The sequence below is a fragment of the Rhizophagus irregularis genome, chromosome 14, assembly GCF_026210795.1.
Source record: "Rhizophagus irregularis chromosome 14, complete sequence".
Lineage (NCBI taxonomy): Eukaryota > Fungi > Glomeromycota > Glomeromycetes > Glomerales > Glomeraceae > Rhizophagus > Rhizophagus irregularis.
Genome location: NC_089442.1, coordinates 3,727,357 through 3,751,839, shown reverse-complemented (window position 1 = coordinate 3,751,839; position 24,483 = coordinate 3,727,357). Strand labels below are relative to the sequence as shown.

At 29.1% G+C, this 24,483-nt stretch overlaps 4 protein-coding genes across 4 annotated transcripts; 2 read left to right on the top strand and 2 right to left on the bottom strand.

The window, feature by feature from the left end:
• Window positions 1-5,474: 5,474 nt before the first annotated feature.
• On the top strand, window positions 5,475-8,751 carry OCT59_006501 (uncharacterized protein; the record flags this gene model as incomplete). Its single annotated transcript, XM_025310952.2, has 1 exon — window positions 5,475-8,751. One exon carries the CDS (start codon window positions 5,475-5,477, stop codon window positions 8,649-8,651), a length of 3,177 nt encoding a protein of 1,058 aa, XP_025176471.1. The 3' UTR covers window positions 8,652-8,751.
• Window positions 8,752-8,864: 113 nt separating this feature from the next.
• OCT59_006500 (uncharacterized protein) lies at window positions 8,865-9,830 on the bottom strand (the record flags this gene model as incomplete). The annotated part of the gene is made up of 6 exons (XM_066141306.1): window positions 8,865-8,871; window positions 9,083-9,290; window positions 9,375-9,430; window positions 9,484-9,566; window positions 9,652-9,718; window positions 9,787-9,830. 6 exons carry the CDS (start codon window positions 9,828-9,830, stop codon window positions 8,865-8,867), a joined length of 465 nt encoding a protein of 154 aa, XP_065998107.1.
• Window positions 9,831-10,145: 315 nt separating this feature from the next.
• On the top strand, window positions 10,146-10,883 carry OCT59_006499 (uncharacterized protein; the record flags this gene model as incomplete). Its single annotated transcript, XM_066141305.1, has 4 exons — window positions 10,146-10,187; window positions 10,330-10,384; window positions 10,464-10,670; window positions 10,828-10,883. 4 exons carry the CDS (start codon window positions 10,146-10,148, stop codon window positions 10,881-10,883), a joined length of 360 nt encoding a protein of 119 aa, XP_065998106.1.
• A 1,116-nt stretch (window positions 10,884-11,999) lies between these two features.
• On the bottom strand, window positions 12,000-13,057 carry OCT59_006498 (N(alpha)-acetyltransferase 20 NatB catalytic subunit). Its single transcript, XM_025318275.2, has 6 exons — window positions 12,973-13,057; window positions 12,859-12,883; window positions 12,687-12,777; window positions 12,486-12,618; window positions 12,263-12,405; window positions 12,000-12,186 (listed from the first exon to the last, which is right to left on the bottom strand). Exons 1-6 carry the CDS (start codon window positions 13,023-13,025, stop codon window positions 12,098-12,100), a joined length of 534 nt encoding a protein of 177 aa, XP_025176469.1. The 5' UTR covers window positions 13,026-13,057; the 3' UTR covers window positions 12,000-12,097.
• Window positions 13,058-24,483: the final 11,426 nt, after the last annotated feature.

The window sequence follows — 24,483 nt, the reverse complement described above, 5'->3', positions numbered from 1 at the left end:
CCGAATGGGTCGGGTTGGGTCGGGTAATTGACCTGACCTGACCCATTTCATTTTTTTTGGGTCGGGTCAAATGTCAACCTGATTATAAAAAGTTTTAACCTGACCCAACCCATGGGTTAGTATTTCAGATCGGGTCAGGTACACTACGGCCAATCTGTAAGTTAAAAATTATAACATATTTATATTTTTTTAATTGATTTTGTAATTTACACATCAAATAACATATATAAGAATTAAAATTCACATTTCACAGTTTGATTTTATTTGTCTTGTATTGGCTATTACATAATAATTAATAAATTTAAAAAAATAGAAAGAAATTACTAATCTAAATTAATGTTATAAAAGAAAAAATATGAATAGAAAATTTTCTGAAAGATTATAATTATAATAATTAATAAAATCTTAAAAAGTGATCAGCTCAGTTATCTCCATTTATTAATTTATCGAAGATATTTTATCCAATTTTTTAAGCACATGCACGTCTGAATAGTTTCTGGTTTCAAGCTAGAGCGTCTTTTTGTTATTAAATCAGATCCACCAGAAAATATTCGTTCAACTGGTACACTAGTCCCTATTATTAAAAATTATAAAAGTTAGAACTTAGAAAAAGTTAAATAAAAAATTCAAATAAATACTTACCTGGGATCGCTAAATAGTCTCGTGCCATCTTTGCCAGATGCGGATAAGTAGCTTCGTGTGCCTATAATAATATAGTTACATTTAGATTAATTTAAAGTATTAGATGCTAATAAATTAATTATAAAAAATTTACTTACTTTCCACCATTGTAGTGGATCCGTCTTAAAATTAACTGCAGGTTTACGAAGATACTCTTCTAATTCATCTTCATTAGAAGAATCATTATCATCACCCATTTCAAAAAGACTAAAAAAATTATTTGAATCAGTTTTCTGAGCTCTAAGATCATTATTAAATGAATCATCTTGATAATTTTCATTATACTGCTTCTTAATAATTTTTATTGCTTCATTAATATACTCTTCTTCCCATTCTTGTTGTTTATAATATTTTAGTTTAATTCTTGGATCCAGAACTAAAAAATGATAAAATGCATATAAATAAGTAATAATCTGAATTATCATCAAAAATATAAATATAAGATTTAAAAATTAATTTTTACTTGTTGCAATTGGGTATACAATTGATTCATCCGTCTTAGAATAGTATATTTGAAGTTTTTCGTATCCTTTTTTTATAGCAGATCTTAATTCCGGAATTGGGCAATAATGGTCTTTATTATTTTTATCAAGAAGATTTTCTAAATGATCAAGTAAAACATTATATATTGGAATGGAAGATGAAAGTGTAATAAATTTTGACTTTGACATTTCTTCAGTTGCTTTATAAAAAACCTAAATTTTAAATTAAAAATAAATAAAAAGAACCAATTGCAATAAAATTTAATAAAAAACCATTACCGCAAATACACGACATAATTCTTTTAATGTTTGCCATTCATTTGAGGAAATTGAAAATCCTTCCAATTCGGGTTCAATTCTAATTGTTTCGTCAAGAGGCTATAAAATTAAATAAAATTCAATAATTTATTACTATTTTATTAGTATTTATTAATGATTAAAAATTTTACTTACTTTTTGAAGTTGAAGAGCACGTTCTATCATTAAATACGTAGAATTCCAGCGAGTCGACGTCCAATATAAGATTTAAATCTTTAACAGTTGGATAAAGATCACATTAGCGTGAAAATCTGTCTCGACGCTGTGGTGAAGCCCGAATTTTAACTATAAGTTTTCTCAACTAATAATTATTTTATATTAGTTAGATTTTTTATATAAATTATTTTTAATCATAATTTAATTTACCTTAGGGATTATGTCATTTGTTTTGTTATTTTTTTCTAAAAGTTCTTCTAAAATTATATTCTCATCTTGTGCTTCTCCAGCTCTAATGTGTTTTAATATCTCCTGAACTGTAAGGTTCATGATATGCGCAATACACCTAACATGATTTTCTTTATGGTGAAAAGCAATATGATTTTCAACACAAGTTTGTTCAAGTGATTTTAAAAAAGTATTATTATTGGCCGCATTATCTGCTGCAATTGCAAGAATCTAATGATAAATAGATTTATTATGTTTACTGACTTTTATTAATATATAATTAATTTATTTACAAAGTACAAACCTTAGTTAATATTTTTTTTTCCTTAAGGCATGTTACGAACATATTTGCCATATTTTCACCCGAATGAGAACCTGAAAGATTTACAAAATCGACAAGAATATCTTTAATATTCCAATCGGCGTCAATATAATGACCCGTTATGCCGAGAAATCCAATGACATTTGGTGAAGTCCATGCGTCCAAAGCGAAGCTTATCTTTCCTGGAGTATTCTTTAATTAAAAATAGGTTAATTTTATTAAAAAATATTAATTTTAACTTTAAACATAAATTATTTACTAACCTGTAATATATTTTGTATATTAATATGGTAACTTTTATACAGTTTTAAGATATCACTTTTGATAGTATCCGCCGTTGGAATTTGTGCTTCTGCATTACAAATTTGTATTACATAGCGAAATTCAGGTGATTCAACAACTGTAAATGGCTGATCATCTGTAGCAATCCATTCGACAAGCTTTGCACGAAAAAGTTCATTAGAAAATTTCTATAAATAAATTATAATATCTTGTTTTTAGTAAAATTGAAAAAATTTTTTCTAACATAACTCTTAAAAAAATCATAAAAAATTTATACTCACAATTTTTACATTATTGGCAGACTGTAAAAAATTCTTTATAATTTCTGCTTGTTGCGCAATAGAAGGATTAACTTTATTCGGATGTAATTTATTAAGATGACGGAGTAAGTTTCCTGTTGAACCACTGTCCATATTATATTTACCGTTTCTATCAAATTATCAAATTTAAAAATATTTTTTCAGTGATTTTGACTTTATTTTGTATATTTCATATTTTAAAAACTTTATTCATTTCTTACCCACAATATCGACATTTTGCCCATGAAGTACCTTTATTATCTACAAATCTGTCAAAATGTTTCCATACTATGCTTCCTTTTTCATCCTTTTCGTCTAATGTACTTAAGGCACTTGAAGTATCATCTTTATTTTCAAGCTGAGACCCTCCTTCTTGATGGTTTTCTAATTCGATTTCCTCATTATCAAGTATTTCTTCAGGCTCTTCCTCTTCATCCGTAATATTAATATAACGAGTTCGTTTTGAACGATGATTAAATTCAAATTCTTCATTATTGTTTTTTTGAGACATTTTATTTTCGTATGGTATTAAAATAAAAAAGAGATTTTGGATCTGATAATCCATCTTATTATATATATTTGGTAAAATATAGCAGATCATGGTAAAAACTCCTTTTTTTTATAATTTAAATAATAATTAAATAACGAAAAACAATTTTTAATTTTAATATAAATTATCAAAAGATGTAAAGGCAGTAAAGCCAATTTTTTTTTTATATTTTCTAATAGACCTGGAATTTTATTTTTTAAGAAAACTTTTCAATTTGCTAACTGAAATGATTTATCAGATTATACTAATTGAATTTTACTAACGTAATTGATTTATACTGGCGTAATTATTTATACTAACGTATCTGACGCAATTTACTAATACACACTTTATTATTGATTCTTTATTTAAAATTTAAGTTAAATTTTACAACTTTAATTAATGTATTATATTACAATATAGTCAAATATTTAATGTTGAGATCTATATTTATTCAAATTTCCAGTTCCACAAGCTCTATCCAAAATTTACAAATGAAAAGATAAAGAACGTTGGTAAACGTTCTTATATATAAAAAGAACAATATCCTGCTTCCTCTCCCTTTACTACACCCATGAATTGCAGTCCAAAATCTACAAGAAAAAGTTAAAGAACATTAGTAACTGAAACATTCTTATATATTAAAAACAATAATCCCGCTCCCACCCCTCCCACTCTCTTTAAAACCTTACCTAATATCTCGTCTTTAATTCCAAGTTCTAGTCCAAAACTTATAAAAGAAAGTTAAAGAACGTTAATAAACATTCTTATATATAAAAAAGAAATATATCCCGCCTTTAAAGCCATACCTACTGAGTTGCAGTCCGAAATCTACAAAAAAAAAGTTATTAAAGAACGTTAGTAAACGCTCTTCATAAAAAAATTAAAAAGGTAAAAATATTCTTACCGAAAAAAAAATAAATTTAAAAATTATTTCAAATTAAATAATTTCGGTTTAAATAACCAAAAAAAAAGTTTATTTTAAAAAAAGAAAATAAATAAAATTTAAATAATTTCGGTTTAAATAACCGATAAAAAAATATTTTTTTTTAAATTTAAAAAAATAAAATTATTTTTACCGAAGAAAAATAAAATGAGATTGATAAAATTTATCGATCTCCATATTCAGTTTTTTAAAAATCATATGATCAGCCATAATTCCGTACTACCGTAATTAATGAATCAATTACGCTGAGAAGTATATATCAGATATTTTAGTTTCCATAAAATAAAATTTATATAGTGACCCAAATTTGACCTGGGTCATTCAAATCATTAACCCGACCTGATGATATCTTACTAATGTACTGACCCGACCTGAAAATTATGGATCAACCCGATGGGTCACCCGACCCATCGGGTTAGATTCGGAGCTCTAGTGGTGGATCTTGGATTTCGCACTTGGATTTTTAGGGTATGCATTGCAAGTTCAGCCTCTACTTAGGATTTCTTTTGGGTAACGGATTGGATCTTAGGGCATGCTGGATAGTTGACTCACACTGGCCTTCGGGTAAAGTTGGGGTATGCGTATTCTGTAATAGTTTAGTTTTTCTTTACTTAATTTTATTTTGTTTAGATTTCTTTACTTGTATGAATCGTGAAACTAGTTTTTTTTTATTTTTTATGTTTAATTCATATTTTGGTTTTGTAATATTGTTTGATTTGATTATTTTCTTTTCGTTTAAATTTTATAATAAAAGATAAAGTCATAAGACTGTTTGCTCATAATCACCAAATATGGACTGTCCCAAATGTGTGACTATAAAGAGAGTTGACTGTATATAGCAAAATGCATTTTTAACAATAACTCGGTCAATATCGATGCTAAAAATGCGATTTATTATCATTAGATTCGTCTCATCGAGACGAATCCAATAAGCCTAAATTCGTCAAACTCCAATCACTGGATCGCTTAAAAACAGGGGTATGTACGATAAGCAAATTCGAAAATACCCCTGAAATACGCAATTCTGGCCGGAATTAACATATAAACTCTACGCAAACTCTAATGTGAGTTGTATAAGACAATTATCATAATTATAATGATTTTAACAAGTAGTTTAATAGCTTGATGAGTATAGATGGTATGGAAAATAACGACATTTTGTTATCAGCCAATAAAACTTCGATCGTTCATCCTATAAACAAATATTTTTGCCAGCAAAGATTTTTACATTATGACACAATATCCACGATATCATCGATGGTTACTTTCTGAACTTATATCAAATAATCGTTGTATAACACCGCTCGCAAATACAATTGTTCTTTTGGGAACTTTACAACTTATTACAGAAGATAGTTCAATATATCCAAAAGGTACAATTTTATTCGAAGACGAGACTGGAAAAGTGCCTTGCCTTTTAATTGGTTACAAAAAAGAATGGCTTACTGGTACAATAGCCTTGTTATCATGGAGTTTTTTAATAAACAAGCAACCAAGCGGAAAAGAGGTTTATCATTTAGAAGTACATTCAGAAATTCTTTTCCTGCGAGTCGGATTTTCCGAGGCATTATATTCTAAAAAATTAGTTTTAAGTGCCAATTTTTTTGAGAAACGAAGCCCCTCTTTTCTTAATCAAAATTTTTTTCAACCTAATTCGTTCACGGCAGCAGCTGATATACTATTTAACTTAGGTAGGAATCCCACAGAGTCTCTTCCAAAGGTTAACTTAATTGCAATGGTTAACATGAAAAGTGTCCTTTATCAATCAAAAGACAAAATTACTTTTATCGTGACGCTACACGATTCAAATTCATCCGTACATATTATCTTCAATGGAGATCATTTCATTGAATATTATAAAATAATAATGGTCGGTGAAATGTATTTTTTCAAAAATATAAAACCAAGGAGGACGTTTAATGAGGATACACAATTTCCTGTTTTCGTGATCAGCTCAATTGATTCGATCGAAAACGTTAATAGAGAACTCGCGATCACTTATAATAGTAGTAACCCAACCGAGCAAATCCAACATTTAACTGATCTGGCTTGTTCTTGTTTTGGTTTTGAAGGCATAATCACTTATATTATAGATAATGCTTTGGGGTTATTCGTTTTAGATTCAGAATATATTTTACATCTGGGTAAATATCCAGAATATAATCCATCAATAACTCCTTACCGACTTGGAATGAAGCTGCTTTTATATAATATACATGCGATAAAATTTACAATGAAAGAAGACATTTGGAGACTTGATAATAACAAGAATTGTCCAAATTTCAGAGATGTTAAAGTAATTTTTGCTGCCTGTCATTGTAGTACTGTTCGAGTGGTTAGATTTCCAAGCGAAATATTCGAATCTGATTCGGTTTCGCAAAAGATCATTAGTAAGTTCTCAAATTTTCGTAATAATAACTCGTTCACTTTACTGGAATTATTATGGGTTCAAAAGGCGCATTATAATTTTACCAAAAAGTTCCCGGATGTTTTCGAAGATGAGATATTGTTAAGTGATCCAAGACCAAGTAAAAGTGACTACAAGAAAGTTGAAAGTTGTCCATTTTCAAGGCTTTTAAGAAAATATCGTGCGGCCAACTGTTTTGAAGATTTGGCACAAGAATATTTTAATCACAAAGTTTATTGTTGTATAACTGAAGAAAATCAAGAAATAGATATTAGATTACCACCAATATCGGAAGTCTTACACCTCATCAACGAATTAGTGATTTCACAAAGATTTTCTTCTGAAATTTGTGGAGAAAATCAATTGAAAGTGTTTTCACAATTTGAAGCAAATTTAGGGAAAACACATTTGATGGGATTTCTTGAAGGAAGTTTGGATGGAACTCTTCAATTGAAAGATCAAACAGGAACAATTTCAGCAATTAATATTTCTTTTGAAAAAATTCAATCTCATCATCTTAATAGTATATGGATAATTCCTGAATATGAACTTGTAGTTGAACGACCCAGCAAAATATACTTACGTTTTGCTATTGAAAAGTGCTTCTGTTTTTACGCGAAATCATATGATCCGAAAGTTCATTTTAATCGAAGTGTATTCCAAATTCGTCATATTTTTCCTGCAAAGTTAAATTATATTTCAGAAAATTCAAGAACAAACATAAGTTGCAAATTGCAAATAGAAACTGTATTAGAATACACATCAGATTTGATTAATAAAAATACAATCACTTTTATTAATATATCAAAAGATTTTATCAAGATCTTACCAGCGTTGCATGTTGGGTCATTTTATGAATTATCTTTTGACGTTGATAAATCTGAACAGATAATAAATTCGACAGAAGGGTCAATTATCTTAAATTTTGATGATTTTGTAATTTCAAATATCACCAGTATCGAATTTGATGACAGTTCAACATTTAAAGATTTATTTGGTCAAGTGATTCAACCTAAAATTCTTAGATTAAACGATTCATCCAAAAATTCATTCAGGAATCTAAAAGCAGCATTTTTAACAGAAGATAAAGCATTAAACGTACAAGAATTTCTGAATGGAAATTTTATTAACATTTTAAATGACACAAATAAATTAGTGACTTTGAAGGGACTCATTTTGTCAAAGGAAATTCAGCATTCTAACAATGTAGGACAATCACATGCTAGTTTGTTGCTTAGAATTCAAGACATTCAAATAGCGGAGGAAATTATTGATGTATATATTAGTAATATATCGAAATATATTATTCCTATTGGGCTAGTCCCAGGCCAAATTATTACATTGAGAAAAATTGGACTCAGAAAGTCTAATTTTGGTAAAATATATTGTTATGCGTCTGGGAAAACTCATATATCATTGCAAGGATATCCAAAATCGATTCAATCATTCCATCAAGATCAAGATTTTGATAACACGAATCTAATAGATCTTTTTGAAAGTAGGATTTCTATTCAAAGTGTATTTCGAGTTCCTTGCAGAATAAATAATGTTTATGAAATTATAATGCAATTTATATGTGAAGCTTGTGAAGAAATTATAGAAAATGATTGTTGTCCTAATGGATGTAATTTAGGTCGAAGATTTTATTCTTCTGGCAGATTTAAGATTTCAGACGGAACATGTGTTGCAACTGTAACCGCTAGAGATGATATAGTTGTTAGAGAATTATTGTGTATTAATAATGATTCTTATCAAAAAATTTGCGATCAAATTGAAAAGTCAAGATTTTTTTATGAATGGAGCATTTTTAGTGACAATGATTGTATAAAAAACTCTCTCTCCGACTTCATCTCTTTAAAAGACATCAGAAGAGATGTTATCTTATTTTGCAGGAAAAAAAATATACAGCAAATGCCACCAATATTAGAACTTAATGCTGTACAAATTGCAGAAAAATCACCAATTTTTGAACTTAAAAAAAAATTAAAAAATGTTATGTAATTTTTTTTTATTAATTACTATTATCAATGTTTTAGGTAATCGAAAATAAAGCTAAATGCGTTAAATGATATTCAGCAACTTAATAAATATGACAAGAAAATTACAGAAATTAAAAGATGTAATGCACAATAAGAAAAGTTTTCAAATGTAGCAAGTTTATAAGGGCAGAAAAGATTTTCTTTGTCCCACTTTCTTTTCCGTATTCGGGTTGTTCTACATTCTATATTTAATACGTGAAATTATTTAATGATTGAACATTACGTTTACGTTTGCTATTTACATTTACTAAAACTGGGAACCGATTTCTATTTAATTGCTATGATTGATATTGGAATGATGAGATAATGATTTATAGTTTTTAAGGAATTGGGTATTCCAATAAATAATTGTAAAAACTAGCAGAGAAATTTCTAAAGAAATATTATGCTCACATTTCACTTTTCTCACGTTTAACGCGTCTTTGTTCACGCAAAAAATTTCTCTGAGCAGCAAAAAGCTCTTTCTTTAAATATCTAGATACCTCCTTTAAATGCATAAAATTACAAAATCCTCCTCTGGTACATTCTGCGTTTTCATTTTGACGACAGCATGCTTCTCGGAAATCTGTGACTGGAGAAAGTTCAGCATAAATAGGTCGTCCTTTTTATTTAATTAATAAAATGAAAAAGAATTATTTGTTATTAATTAAACTTACGTTAATAAAGATAAAGCAAACCTACCTACCAGCATAGAATCTTTGATTAAGATTATCTACTGCCTTCTGAGCATCTTCTTCGTATCTGAACCGAGCATAAACATTTCCGATTAAATGATCACCCACGTTATCACATACATGCATCTCTTCAACTTCTCCGTATTTGCACAATTCAGTAAAAAAATCTTCGTAAAAATCGTCAAAATGCGCTTGAATTTGTTCTTCAGACATATTACAATTAGTATCATGTGCGGGATTTTGATAGATATTAGAACAAAGAATTGTTTGTGAAAAAGTAGGCTTAACGTGTTTTCTGCTACAACGATCTCCATGTCGACAGGCTCCAATTTTAAAATAAAAAGAACAATTAACTCTAAAGAGAGTTATAGTAAGTATAGGTTACAAAGTACAAAGAATTATTGATTATTCCAATAAACTTACTTGTCCTTCTCTGTACCATAGATCGAAGCGAGATACTCTGCCATTTTAAAATTTCCCAACGACTACAGTTTGAACACCAAGCAAAACGGTAATTAGTAATAAATGAAATCGCATGATCGGCAGAGAAAATTTGTACAACCGTCGATCATATTTATCACCGTAGCCTTAGCTTAATAATGCTTTTCAACGAAAATCATATATAAAAGATTCAAATCGAGCAACTAAGAAACTAAGAAACTTGGTATCTCAACAGACACCTTGCGTCGTTGGTTAAAGCAAGGAAAGATTACTGCTAAAATGTCTCCTTCTGGTACTTTGTCTTTACAACATATCTATTTTTCCAGAGTTGACTTCACAGAATGTTGATAACACCACCACCTCCACCACCTCCACCAAAAAAGGTTTCCTCTACCAAGCAAAAAGAAGACCTTTAGCACCGATTTCCAACCTATGAACTCATCAGCGACATCGGCTCAGGTTTCAACTTCAAATGACCGGGACTTAAGATTTTATTGGAACGGACAAGTCGTGGAATGGTCTTAGAAATTGTGGTTACCCATCGTGACTGACTCTGCCGGTTCGCCTTCAACCTCATCCAGTATGTGCTCTCCTTCCACACTACAAAACTCGTGATTTTCTTCAACGATACGACTTCTGACGAGCATGAACTTTTCCAGGATATCCTTGCAATCAACACCATCTTTATCTGGAAAAAGAGCTGCCCTACATCGACAAGAACGTCAAAACAGGCGAAGTAAGTAGGAAGAGGAAAGCCAGTGTGACAAGGACACACACCAATCAGAAGAAACTCTCAATCGTACACTACAAGTCAAGGTGTACCCAATCATTCTCAGAAACAATTATTGAAACATCGGATGGGATTGGTAAGGTTTTCGTTCTTTATCATTTTGGACTCGTAAAAATCTACAACAAACTGTTACCGTTCGTACTTAAAATTTTTCATCTTCAATATGGGACCATTTTTATGTCACCTATCTGCATACTTCATCAATGTATGAATTTTCTTCACATTGTTATAAGCTTATCACAATATTAAACAGTTAACAAATGTGCTTTATGGCTTTTGCATTTTATAAAAAGCATAAAAATAATAAATTGCCTATTCCTCATAAAATTTCTTGCGATAGCAAGCTTACTTATTTCCGTCAAATAAATGAGTGAAAACTTACATGGGTTTATGAGACACAAAAACTTTTCTGCAAAACACAAGCGGGAGTTTATGTTGTTCCATTCATATGGTATTCCTCAACAAAAGGTGCAGGTAAAATAGGAGAATAGTATCTTTCATTTATGTAAACATATGGATGATCTAACAGGAGAGAGAAGAGCGCAGAATAATTAGATTATGAAGAGGATTTACAAAAGTGCTTCCACAAAGTCCTAAATTTATTTGATTGTGGAAGAGGCCGACAAAAGGGATTAATAAACAAATAAAAAGAGCGATAAATACACTTTAAATAAAAAGTTTAATTGTTCAAATACCTTATATCAAAAAAAGATATACTGGCATCTTCAACCTCAAAACGAAAGAAAAAGAAAGCATTACGTGTTGATAATGCTATCTCTCATATGCGAAAAAGATCAAACAATTGCGTAATTATTATTCCCCTTTTGAGGTTTCAGATATGGTGAACAGCAAAACACGAAAGATAAGAAGGAAGACAATTAGAAAGATGCTTTGTTGGTCTCATTACAAGTTCTAGCACGTTTGATTTCAAAAGCAAAAGAGAAAGGAATCCATGTGATGATTCAAAATGAAGCTTACACATCAAAGACATGTAGTTGGTGTGGAAATATTCAGAAGATTGGAGGGTTAAAAATGTACAATTAAAGAAAAAAATCGTCAAAAAAATCCTGTAATGCTTTTAATTCTCTCCGGGGTCATTGCAGGAAATAATAGTAATACTTAGTATTACCTATTATTGATGTATTACAATCCGCTTTTTCTATTTGTCTCAATGGACCTTAGTTGCATCTAGATTGATATGTCATTTTGTTATTCTTTCCTTCATCTCCCTTTTATCTCTATAATCTATAGATAGTTTTTCTTTTACGAAAAGTGGGCTCGTAGGTTATCCTGGGGGCGGTTAGGTTAGTCTTAATTGATAGTACCTAATAACTTACATATTGTGAGTGAGCGAGTGAGTCTTACTAGTTTAGTTTGTATCTTTACCACTAAATCACTTTTATATATATATATATAATAATAATTAACTGCTAAATTTATTTTATTATAAAAAAGTCCCTGGGCTACAAATAAATCAAGCAAACTATGTAAAATACTATAAATCTACAAATCTTCAGGTTTAACAATATTATTCTCCCCGTTTTCAATCACGCTTTCTCGCTTTTCATCTCGTGGTAAAGGTTTTCTCATATCTAAGAAAAAAATCTTGTTTAGTTTATTAAGCTGTAAAGCCATGATCCCGTTATTATAATAGGAAATAGAACGTACCAAATGCATCTTCTTCATTATTATCTCCTGAAGAATAATATCCATTAACACGTCTAAAGACAGAATAACCAAACTTTTTATACATCCCTATTGCAACTTTGTTTGATACGCGGACAAATAAATCGACAAAATATCCATCATAACTATAAAATTCCATGAAATGAACCACGTAGATATATTAAAAAATGGAAAAAAAAAATTGCACACATATATATATACGGACATCTTTTCTGACACATTTTCTAACAACTTCATCATTCCATCTGCCAAACCTAACCGTCGATATTCGGGAGCTACAGTGATTGCCGTAACATGACCATGCCAATCTTTATTACGTCCTTCAGCTTTCCCCATTACTATAATATTACAATTAAAAACAAGATTGCAAATAAGAGAAAATAGATAAATATATTATCTACTTAACTGTAACCCATTATGGTTCCACTGGGTGATTCCTGGACACAGAAAAGGTCTGGCCAACGCGCCAAATAAGTAAGATAGAATGAAATATTGTACTGTCGCGAAAGAGAAAATCAAAGTTTATGCGCTATGCCAATATGATAAAATAATTTTTAAGGTATACCAGTAAAGTTTACCGTTTCTGTTAGAACATCAAGATTTCTTTACGCGTAGAACAAGAAAAATGATATTTTTTTTTAATAAAAATAAAATAAATAAGAATTCAATGATAATCTTTAAATTCTATTTACACATTATTGAAGCGAAATAAATCGGTAGTCCTGAACCGTCTTAATTCACTCATTATTAATTATTACGGTTTTGAATTTGAAATATAAATATATACTGTATAGCATGAGCGAATATATCCCTGATTGGATCACCAAATACAAACTATGATTGGCTGATTATAATATGATTTAACCTATACAAGCGGCCATTTTATTAATTGCAATGTCCTCCTCAGAAAGCCAAATAACAAACCCCTTAACCTTTTAAATATCTATAATTTCTGAAATTTTTAAATTTTCATCTTCTTACAGTTGTTTATTTTATTTTTTTATTTTTAAAATATAGATGGAAGTAAAGGCGATACAAAACAAGTACAGTCAATTCTTAATATAACGAAGTGGGCATCCAGGCTGATCAGATTTTTATTATAGTAGTGTTGTCATTTTCAGATATTTATTATGGCAAGCCAAATCAGACAAAAGTCTGTCAATGCACAGATGAATTATCACAGTTATTTCTTTTCATTTTTGGTAATTTTTCACAGATGATCTGTGATATTTTACATATATTATCTGCAAAACTTTCCAAAAATTTTTACAGATGTTTATTCTGAATTTTCCCATTTTTTATTATCTGAACTTCAACAGATAATTTATCTGTATGTTAACAGATAATTATCTGAATATTAACAGATAATCATCTGGGTAATAGCAGATAAATTATCATCAGATTTATATATTTTTTTGTGTAATAAATTAAAAAAAAATTTTTTTAGAAGTTTAAAACTTGTCAAATATAAACTTTTTTCATAATTTTTTTATGCTTTACAAGGAAAGTTTTTAATGTTTATTAATATACTTTTTATAATATTTTATTAATAAATAATAATTACTTTATAGTTTTTGATACATAATTTATTTATATTTTTATTTTATACTATAACAGAAGTGAATTATTTTTTTTTAATATCTCAATTGTACTATTTGTTTTTAAATTAAACAAATAAATTTTTAAAAATTATTTTAAATATCAACAGATAATTTATCTGTACGTTAGTAGATAATTATCTGAATATTAACAGATAATCATCCAGATTTTAACAGATAAATTATTCTAATTGTTAAGACAATAATTTGTATTTTAGTTTTAGAGAGAATAGTATTAAATGTATTAATTTAAAATAATTTTTAAAAATTTATTTGTTTAATTTAAAAACAAATAGTACAATTGAGATACACTAGTCGAAAAAGGACAATTCGGCTTAAATTTGACTAGGTCAAATATAGGTCGAATGATGATCTAACCTGTGTCAAATTGAGGTCGAATTTTTAAGCGTATTTAGGGTGCCAATCGTCTCAAATTCGGAAAGGATATTTGGCTAAAATTAGACCTATATTTGACATTAAAACTTAAGTCAAATTATAATCTAACAACCACCTATTTATTTCTGAATTTATTTTAATTTTATCATATATCAAATTTATTAAAGTATTCTTAATTATATTATTATTATTAGTATCTATCTAAATTACAAATAATTATTGCTAATCTACAATTTCACAATCACATGATTCATGTATTCGTATATACTTACGAATCTTGATCTTTTAAATCTACCGAAACTATAAAAAAAGAAAAGAACGGTTAGTAACCATTCCATAATATTAAAAAAAGCAGAAAAAAATCAAGATTCTACTTATGAATCTTTGTTTTTTTCTGTTCTTCAGAAGCCCACCTGAGACATCAAACCTATAAAAAAGAAAAAAAAGAACGGTTAGTAACCGTTCATAATAATAAAATAATAATAAAATAAACTAAGATTCGTACTTACGAATCTTGGTTCCTCTTTTCCCGAAGGTTGAAAGCCCACCCAAAGCCTAAAAAAAGAAAGAACGGTTATTAGTAACTGTTCATTAATATTAAAAAAAAAATTAAAAAAATTAAACCAAGATTCGTACTTACTTACAAATCTTGGTTTTTCCACATAAACGCACAATGGAAATAGTCCAAATCGGCCCCCGAAATTCAACCAGCTGATTTTAGGCTAATTTATGGTCTAATGCTGGTTGAACTTTAGCTGATTTTTTGGCTGCAGTTCGCTGCCACTCGCCTAAAATTCGGCTTGAAATTTCAGCCAAAATTCAGTTAACATTCAGAACAATTTCAGATAGCAAATTTTGGTGAATAGTTTTCTGAATGTTACTTAATTTATGTTGCAAATTTGTACTAAATTTATTTACTAATATTCAGCCACAACTCATTTTATTTAATATTCGCAATAAATCACAACTTTATTTATAAATGCATATTACAAATAAGTATTACTAATCTACAATTCCACAATCACATAATTCATGTATTCGTATATACTTACGAATCTTGATCTTTTGGAAAGCCCACCGAAACTATAAAAAAAAGAAAAGAACGGTTAGTAACCATTCCATAATATTAAAAAAAAGCAAAAAAACCCAAGATTCTACTTACGAATCTTTGGTTTTTTTCTGTTTATCAGAACCCACCTGAGACACCAAACCTATAAAAAAGAAAAAAAAGAGCGGTTATTAATAACCGTTCATAATAATATTAAAAAAAAATAAAAAATAAACCAAGATTCGTAAGTACGAATCTTGGTTCCACTTTTCTAAAAATCCCGAAACCTACAAAAAGAAAAGAACGGTTATTAGTAAACCGTTCGTAGTAATAAAAAATGAAAATAAAAAATAAAAAAAGAACCAAGATTCGTACTTACTTACGAATTTTGGTTTTCCGTTATTCTTCGAAAGCCTACTGAATCTAAAAAAATAAAATAAGAACGGTTTATCAGTAACCGTTCGTTAATATTATAAAAAAAAAATAAAAATAAAACCAAGATTCGTATTACGAATCTTGGTTTTTTCCATTCTTCGGAAGACACCGACCTAAAAAAAAAGAAAAAGAACGGTTAGAAACTGTTCGTAATAATAAACAAAAATAAAAAAATAAAGATTCATACCGAATCTTTAGTTTTTTCCGTTCCTTGGAAAGACGGAATCCACCCGAACCTATAGAAAAAAAATTAAAAGAACGGTTAGTAACCGTTCCATAACATTAAAAAAAAAGATTCGTAAGTATATTACTTACGAATCTTTATCTTTGGGTTTTCGTTCGTCGGAAGCCACCATAAAAAATAAAGAAAAGAACGGTATTAGTAACCATTCATTAATAAAATTAAAAAAAAAGAAAAAATTATAAAGTAAAGATTCGTACTTACGAATCTTTATCTTTGGGTTTTCATTCGTCAGAAGTCCACCGCACCTAAAAAATAAAGAAAAAAACGGTTATTAGTAACCGTTCGTAATAAAGAAAAAACAAAAAAAAAATTATAAAGTAAAGATTCGTACTTACGAATCTTTATCTTTGGGTTTTCGTTTTTCAGAAGCCCACCCGATCCTATAAAAAAAAAGAAAGAATGGTTAGTAAACCATTCGTAATAATAATAAATAAATAAATTAAAGATTCTTACGAATCTTTGGATTTTCGTTCTTCAGAAGCCCACCCGATCCTATAAAAAAAAAGAAAGAATGGTTAGTAAACCATTCGTAATAATAATAAATAAATAAATAAATTAAACTAAGATTCGTACTTACGATTAAACCAAAAAAAACTCTTCCCGCCGATCGTTCGGTCACAAATTTTGCACTAGTAGTTTGAAGAAATATTTTTTGTTTATTATCGTTTAAAGTCATAGAAAATATTGTTTTTTCATTATAGAATTTGGGAAGAGTAATATGGAAGGGGTAGAATTTACCCAACCTTCAGGAAGTAGCATTTCAACTGCTTCGACGAGCTCTTCGATAGCTCAGCAACCTATACAGACGAATAGTAATACTAACGTAAGGCTTGAGGCCTCTATGCATGCTCAAACTAACGAAAGTCACCCTGGTCAGAATACAACTTCTAAAGAAGCAAAGAAAGACGATGGTTGGACTATTATTAAGAAGACTCAACGTTTTAGTATCTTTATCCCTCAAGATAGACTTCCAGGCGATAATATTATTGCTAAGAAAAATTTTGTCAATAGGAAAATTTCGGATGTACTGGGCTAATCTCATTGGCACCAACTTCCATTAAAGGTATTAAGGTGATTCGAGCAACATATGAAACGGAAGCACAAGCGGCTGAAGTTTGTGCCAAGAAAATTGCAGATGATAATGATGTAAGATTTGCTAAATTGGAAGTAATCAACAATCAGCAACATGATAATCTTAATGATTATGAAATTAAAATCTGGGATGTTCCACTAGATGTGGACAAGCAGATGTTAGAAGTATACTTGAAAAGTTTTGGACCAATTAAAACCCTCAAATTTAATGTAAAAAATTTATACTATGAAGTAGTAGTTAGATTCAACGGTAAACAAGTAGAAAAAAAATTTAAAGACTTATGGTCATTGAGATTTTGCAAGTATGCATTTAGGATTTTTCCATATAATTTAACCAAGGACGAAAGGAATTTACATTTTAAATATGGGTTGAAATTAGCTAATTTACCTGTAGGTACATATGCTGCAGATTTGAAAGATATTATTATACAAATGAAGGCGAAATCATGTTTCGTACCTAAGAATAGGTTTTCAAAAAATTATGAGAAAGAAAGGTTTGCATTTGTCTTTTTTGATAATGAGAACGACTTTAATAATGCACTGGAAAAAAAATTCTCTTTCAACAATCGAGGTTTAGTTTTTGTTAATTATAATGCAGTCACGTGCCACGTATGTGGTTCTCCTTATCATCGAGTTAGAACATGTCCAGAAAATCAAAGGAAAAGAAACTTGTCATTAACACACGAAGTGTATCAACAGATTTATAGTAGATACGGAGTAAAAGCACCCAGACCAAGTATGGGATTTAGACCATTATTCCCTAGAAATTCACAATATCAGTCTGATGAGTCAGAAGTTATGCACAATTGGGATGAGCAAGTCGAACAAGAAATGCCATTACAAGGTCCCTCAAGTTATGCTGAGGCTGCAAAGAAAATTAAGACAGTACCTAATGTACGAGCAAATGTTTTAACATCAAGTCAAGGTTCATCTCAATCTTACAAAGGAAAAGGAAAACAACAAGAGACACGAGAACCAGTAAGAAAACCTTGGAATCAACAGAATATTAATCCTACGCCAGTTAATAATGAGGGTGATAGGCTGGATAGATTGGAACGACAAATGGAAAAATTCATGAATATGATACAGAGATTGAATGAGAGGGTTTCAAATCTAGAAATTAATTATATTAATCAAGCTGAGATGTTGAGTAATAGACAAATAGATCTAAGGTTCGCTAAAGATGATAATACGTTCATGAATAATAATAATAAGAGGGTAAAAGAATTTCAACAAACACGTGATGTATATATTGAAAAGAATGTTTTGCCAAATGCACAAACTCGTACATTATCTCCTATGGAAGAAGATAACGAAGTAAATAAAACAGTTGAGACAGAAAAGTTTATATATGAACCATCTACCATGTTGGGTATATCACCTTCGTCCCCAAGTAGTCAAGAAGGAAATACACAAAGATTAGACAATTTTGAAGCCAAAATGGATAAGGCGTTTAGTATGTTAACAAATATGACAGGAAAATTTGACCTTTATATGAATAATCAAACACCATATATCAACGAAGATAGGGCTAGGGAATTCAATAACGGAACAACCAACCCCAATATAATCAAAAATGATTGTACAACCTATAGATATTCGACCATCTATTGATGGTATTATGGACATTAAAAATACATTTACAATTAATGTGTCAGGACTAAATACAACACTTAAGCAAGAACAAGTTTTAAATTATATGAAAATTAATAAGATTAGTTGTTTAATAGTTACAGAAACAAAACTTCAAACTGCTAGTGCGAAAATGATTTATAAAGATTATAAGGATATAACGACTTGGTGGTCATGCGACGATGACAACCATTTTTTGACTGGAGTTGGAATTATAATGAATAATGATTACGCAAAATATGTTATTAAAAAAGATATTATCGAAGGACGAGCTCTAAAACTTACGTTACTTTTGAAAGGAAAGATTCGTTTTACAATTATCACAATTTATAACTTTTCGAATAATAGTTATAAAGATGAAATTTTGGAATTTTATACGAAATTAGAAGAAATTTTAACAGCCGAGAAAAAATTAAAAGCTAAAATAGTTTGTATTGGAGATTTTAATGCAAGTTATGATACAGCGATAGCTCAACAAAAAGCAAATCGAAAAATTTTCTGGAAAGATCGAATTTTTCAGATTTTAAAAAAGAACATTATGATTGATATTAATTTAATTTACCATGATAAACCGTTGAATACATGGAATAGATCAGATAAAAAATCTAGAATTGATTACATATGGGTCACAGAAGATTTAGTACCAGATACCATATACGCGTCTACGAATAAAGTCCACATATTTGAAACCGATCATTCAGCTGTTACGGTATATTTCCAAATAGATGATCTGTTTCGTACAAAACAATTATTTAAGAAGAAAAAACATAATAATAATAATTTGAAAGTGGATTATAAGAAAATAGATAGTCAATTATAGGAAACATACGCAGAAAAATTAGGAAAGTTATTGGATAAAGAAAAAGATTTAATTAATAATGTAGAAATTTCGATCAAGAATATAAATAGAATATGGAACACAATCCGAGATACGTTTAAAAAAGCTAATAATGAATTGCTGAAAAAGAAAGGTAACCTGAATAAAGAAGTGTTACCTAAAACTATCGTGTTTTATAAGAGATTTTTACATAAATTATCATTTATTTTAACAAATTTAACGGAAAAAAAGATCATGAGTTTGAATTTAACTAATTATAGAGAATGTAAAAAATTTATAGAAAAGCATTATGAAACAATATCAGAAATATGTTTTAAATTTGCAATAGACATAGATGGACTGCTCGATAAAAATATAAAAGAGTTCAAAGAAATAGTCAAAATAGCCTTTAAATTAGTTCGGGTGAATTTTGCTGAAGAAAGTCAAATATATAAAGAAGAGAAAATGAAGTTTTATATTCAACGACGGTGTGAGGATCTACAAGACAATAAAAAAAGGTTCCTAGATTTCACGTTGAATAGAAAAAGAAGTAAAATTGTCCTGGATAAAATAGTGATAGAAAAAAATTCAGTAAAACAATTAATTTTGGATGAAGAATTGATAGAAAATGAGTTGATCGAACATTTCAAATCATTTGCGGGAAAAAAGTTGAATTCAAATGAAACGTTAAAAGGAAGCTGGATTTATCAATATAGTCCTAAAGAAGATATAAATGAATGTTGGTATAATGAGGTTATTCAACCTATTAGTGAGAGTAAATGGGACCATATGATTAGACAGCTAGCAAATGACAAAGCGCCAGAAATCTCCCAGATATCGAATGAAATGCTCAAACATATGGGAACTTCAATAAAAAGTGCTACGCTAAAATTAGCAAATTTATGTTTACAAGTTGGTGATATCCCTGAAGAATGGAGACACGCGTTATTGTATCCTATCCCGAAGACAATGGATTGGGAGTACTCATTAACAAAAACTAGACCAATAATACTCCTAGAAACTTTGAAAAAAGTGTTAGTGAAAATTGTTACAAAAAGATTATCTAAAGTTATTGCAAAACGTAATATATTAAAAGGAGGCAACCATGCGGGACTCACTGGTGGATCTACAGAGGCGCCTTTAAGAATCATTAATACTTGTATCGAAGATGCAAAGAAGAATAATAAAGAGTTATGGTTGACTTTTCAGGACCTTTCTAAAGCTTATGATAGGGTAGATATTAAGATGCTTAAATTAGCACTGCAACGAATTAAGATCCCAGAGGTTTTGATCTGTTTGATGATTAATTTATTTACGAATAGTAAAAAAAGTGTTATAAAAGAAAAAGGAATAACGAAACAATATACGTCTATCATTGGAATAGATCAAGGTGAGGTTATTTCACCGCTGCTATGGACAATTTATTATGATCCATTGCTCGCAGAAATTAATTCATTACAAATGGGATATGAAATTGATCATTGCTTTAAAAGTAATGCACAATCAGACCAAGAAGAAAAATTTAAGATTAATATATCATCACAGTCATACATGGATGACGTCACGTGGATTACTAAAAGTAAAGCTCAATTAGAGCAGATCTTGAAAATTGCAGACGAATTTAATATTATGAATAATATACAAACAAATTATGATAAGTTTGAAATGATAACGAACAAAAAGTTAGATAAAGATATTATTGAAGTTAATTTCAGATCGTCAAAAAGAATGATTAAACCATTAACATCAAAATAATCTGTGAGAATTTTAGGTGTTTGGATTAATCTAGATTTAAAAACTAATTATGTCTTTAATCAGTGCAAGGATATTATTAAAAGATATAATAAAACAATTAGCTTCAAACAAATAACGGATTTACAGATGAAATATATATATAATCACGTGATCATTCCTCGTGTTGACTATAAAGCACAATTGTTAGTTTGGACAAATTCTCAAACAGAAAAATTAAATTCTACCTGTAGATATATGTTTAAAAGAAAAGCGTCATTGCCACTTACTACTCCTAATAGTATTATACATTCATCATTGAGTTACGCTATTAAAGATATTAATACGATTCAAGCTCAAAGACAATTAAGTAGATTATACAATCAAGTGACATCAAAGGGTATGATGAAAGACATTTTTGAAATAGATTGTAAACAATTGCAAAGCGAATTATTGTCTAATAAATCTCCATTAGCAACATGGAATATCCGTTTGAAAGATTTACAAGTAAAACACTGTTTATTAGCCTGTGTTTTAGCACTTTTATATGATAATATGTTAACCATAAAATCAAGTGGTGTGAAAGTTAATCAGATTCAAGGGGGATTATTACCAATAGTAGAAATATGTACACATAAAGAAATATTTTCAAATGGAATTAGTAAGGGTCTGAAAGGGAAAAATGTTTATTTCGTTAGTCAGTTAATGTCATCAGATGGTATACGTCTTCTGAGATATAAAGATTTGAAATATAGGACTAAGATAAATACACAGGGTAGAATCCCTAGGTGGTTCAAGTTTATAGAAACTAAACTGATTGAAGATCCTTTAAAATCTAAGAAAGTGAAGACGGATTATCAATTAGGATATAATATATATAGTGTAAATACAAAAATTGATAATCTAAAAACAAAAAATTGGATAACAACCTTTCATGATCAAATAGGTAAACCTATAATAGGGCGTGTTTTAGACAAGCCAAAAGAGGACAAAATTCGTATAGAACATTGGATACAAGATCTAGAAAATGATCAAATATCACCATCAGTACAGTTACCAATTCTTAAAAAATGTGGAGGATGTGAAGTGAAAACGAATCAGATCAGAAATAAAAGAAGTAACACTAAAGTAAGATGTATAGCAGATATTAGTATAGAGAATTGTATTAAAGTTAATGCAAATTCAATACAAAATGATCATTATATAGCAGATATGGCTATTTATGAGGCGTTAGCTCAAGCGGAATGTAAATACTACGGAAAAATGTCTATGAATGAATGTATTATTGAAAAAGTGAACGGCTTGTTCAAATACATACATCCAAGTGATTATCGTAATACGTTGATAGAAATTGCAAATAATTTAACGCAAGAAACTGATATAGAGATTTATACAGATGGGTCAGTGAAAAATATAGCAACTAACGAAATAATGATGGGTTGTGCATTTGTAATTAGTGCTCCCATAAAGAAAAGTTTTAATTGTGGAATTACAGATAATCCCTCATCTAATAAGGCGGAATTAATGGCAGTGATTTTAAGTTTAATGACCTGTCCTAAAACTGCAAATGTCGAAATATATAGCGATTCTCAATGGGTAGTGAATATATTTGATGATTTAAACTTTTTGACGATTAAAGATATAGAAAGATCAAAAGTTAATTATAAGGTTTTATGGTTATGTTTATTCAAGATAATTAGGATTTATAGTCTCAAAGTAAAGATAACTAAAGTTAAAGCGCATAGTGATTGTGATTATAATAAAGAAGCAGATAAGCTCGCTAAATTTGGTGCTGAGAAAAACGTATTAATAATAGAGGATAAATTGTTATTACACAATGGTACAGTTTGTTGGAGAGATATGCCTATAGAACGTAACCCTATCCTTATGATAAAGGGAATAAAGGACGCTCAATTTATAGAAGAATTTCTAATGTTACATCGTAATGAAGTCTATAGACAATCAGATCTATTAAGGTTGATAGATTGGAAAATATCTTTAAAGTTAAATAACATAAATCAATATGATACATTGTTTGAGGATTACTATTTACAATCATTTAGGATTAAAATTTGCTGTAATGAATTACCAACTTGTGCTAATTTAAAGAAGCGAAAGCCAGATCTATATGATGAAAATTGGAAATGTAATTTTTGTAAAATAGAAGAAGAAACCTTTGACCATTTTTGGAAATGTAGTAAGATTCAAAATGTGGTGCAAGATATACTCACACGATTAAAAAGTTTCTTAGTTAAAATTATACAAGAATATTCAAGAGATGATATAGATATACATGAATTAAAAATTAAAATTAATGAACTCGATATGTAGGACATTGGACGCTTATATGATTTTACATTTTTAATGAAGAATCAAATTAGTTGTCAGTTAATGGAATTATTAAGGTGCTATAAAATAACTGAAGAAAAATTGTTGTATAAGGTACTGAAACAAATAACTGGTAGAGTTTTATTAGAATTCAAAGTGCTTATTTGGGAACTAAGGAACGAGTTACAAATAAAGGAAGAAAAGCGGTGCGGTATTAGCGGTAAAGATAAAAAAGCTAAGTCACATAGTAAATGCACTGAAGTGGGTGTTAAAAATGTTGACTGTAATATGTTAGAAAGTAATTGAAATAAATGAAATGATTTGGCATTCCATCGTGGCAGTCACTGGGCAAATTTTTAGGTAGATCATGACAGTCACCTTTGAATTTGAGGTCGCATCATGGTTTTTAACAATGATGTGATCGTTTAGGTGACAGGTCGACTTGTTCTTTATGAAAAGTAGTCTTGTTTCATAATGCTTAATTCTTATATGTATTTGTTTATCTTATATTTTGTAAGTTTATATATGTAAGTAAGTGTGATTATAATAAAACATGATCGCATCTATAATAAAGTTTAAAAAAAAAAAAAAAAAAGATTCGTACTTACTTACGAATCTTGGTTTCTTGGTTTTCCGTTCTTCAGAAGCCCACCAGATCCTAAAAAATAGAAAAGAACGGTTATTAGTAACCGTTCGTAATATTTTTTTAAAAAAATAAAAAAAAAATCCAAGATTCTTACGAATCTTTGGAATTTTCCCATTCTTCGAACGGAAGTCCACCCGAACTTATAAAAAATAAAAGAATGGTTATTAGTAACCGTTCGTAACATTTTTTTTTAAAAAAAATAAAAAAAAAATCCAAGATTCTTACGAATCTTGGAA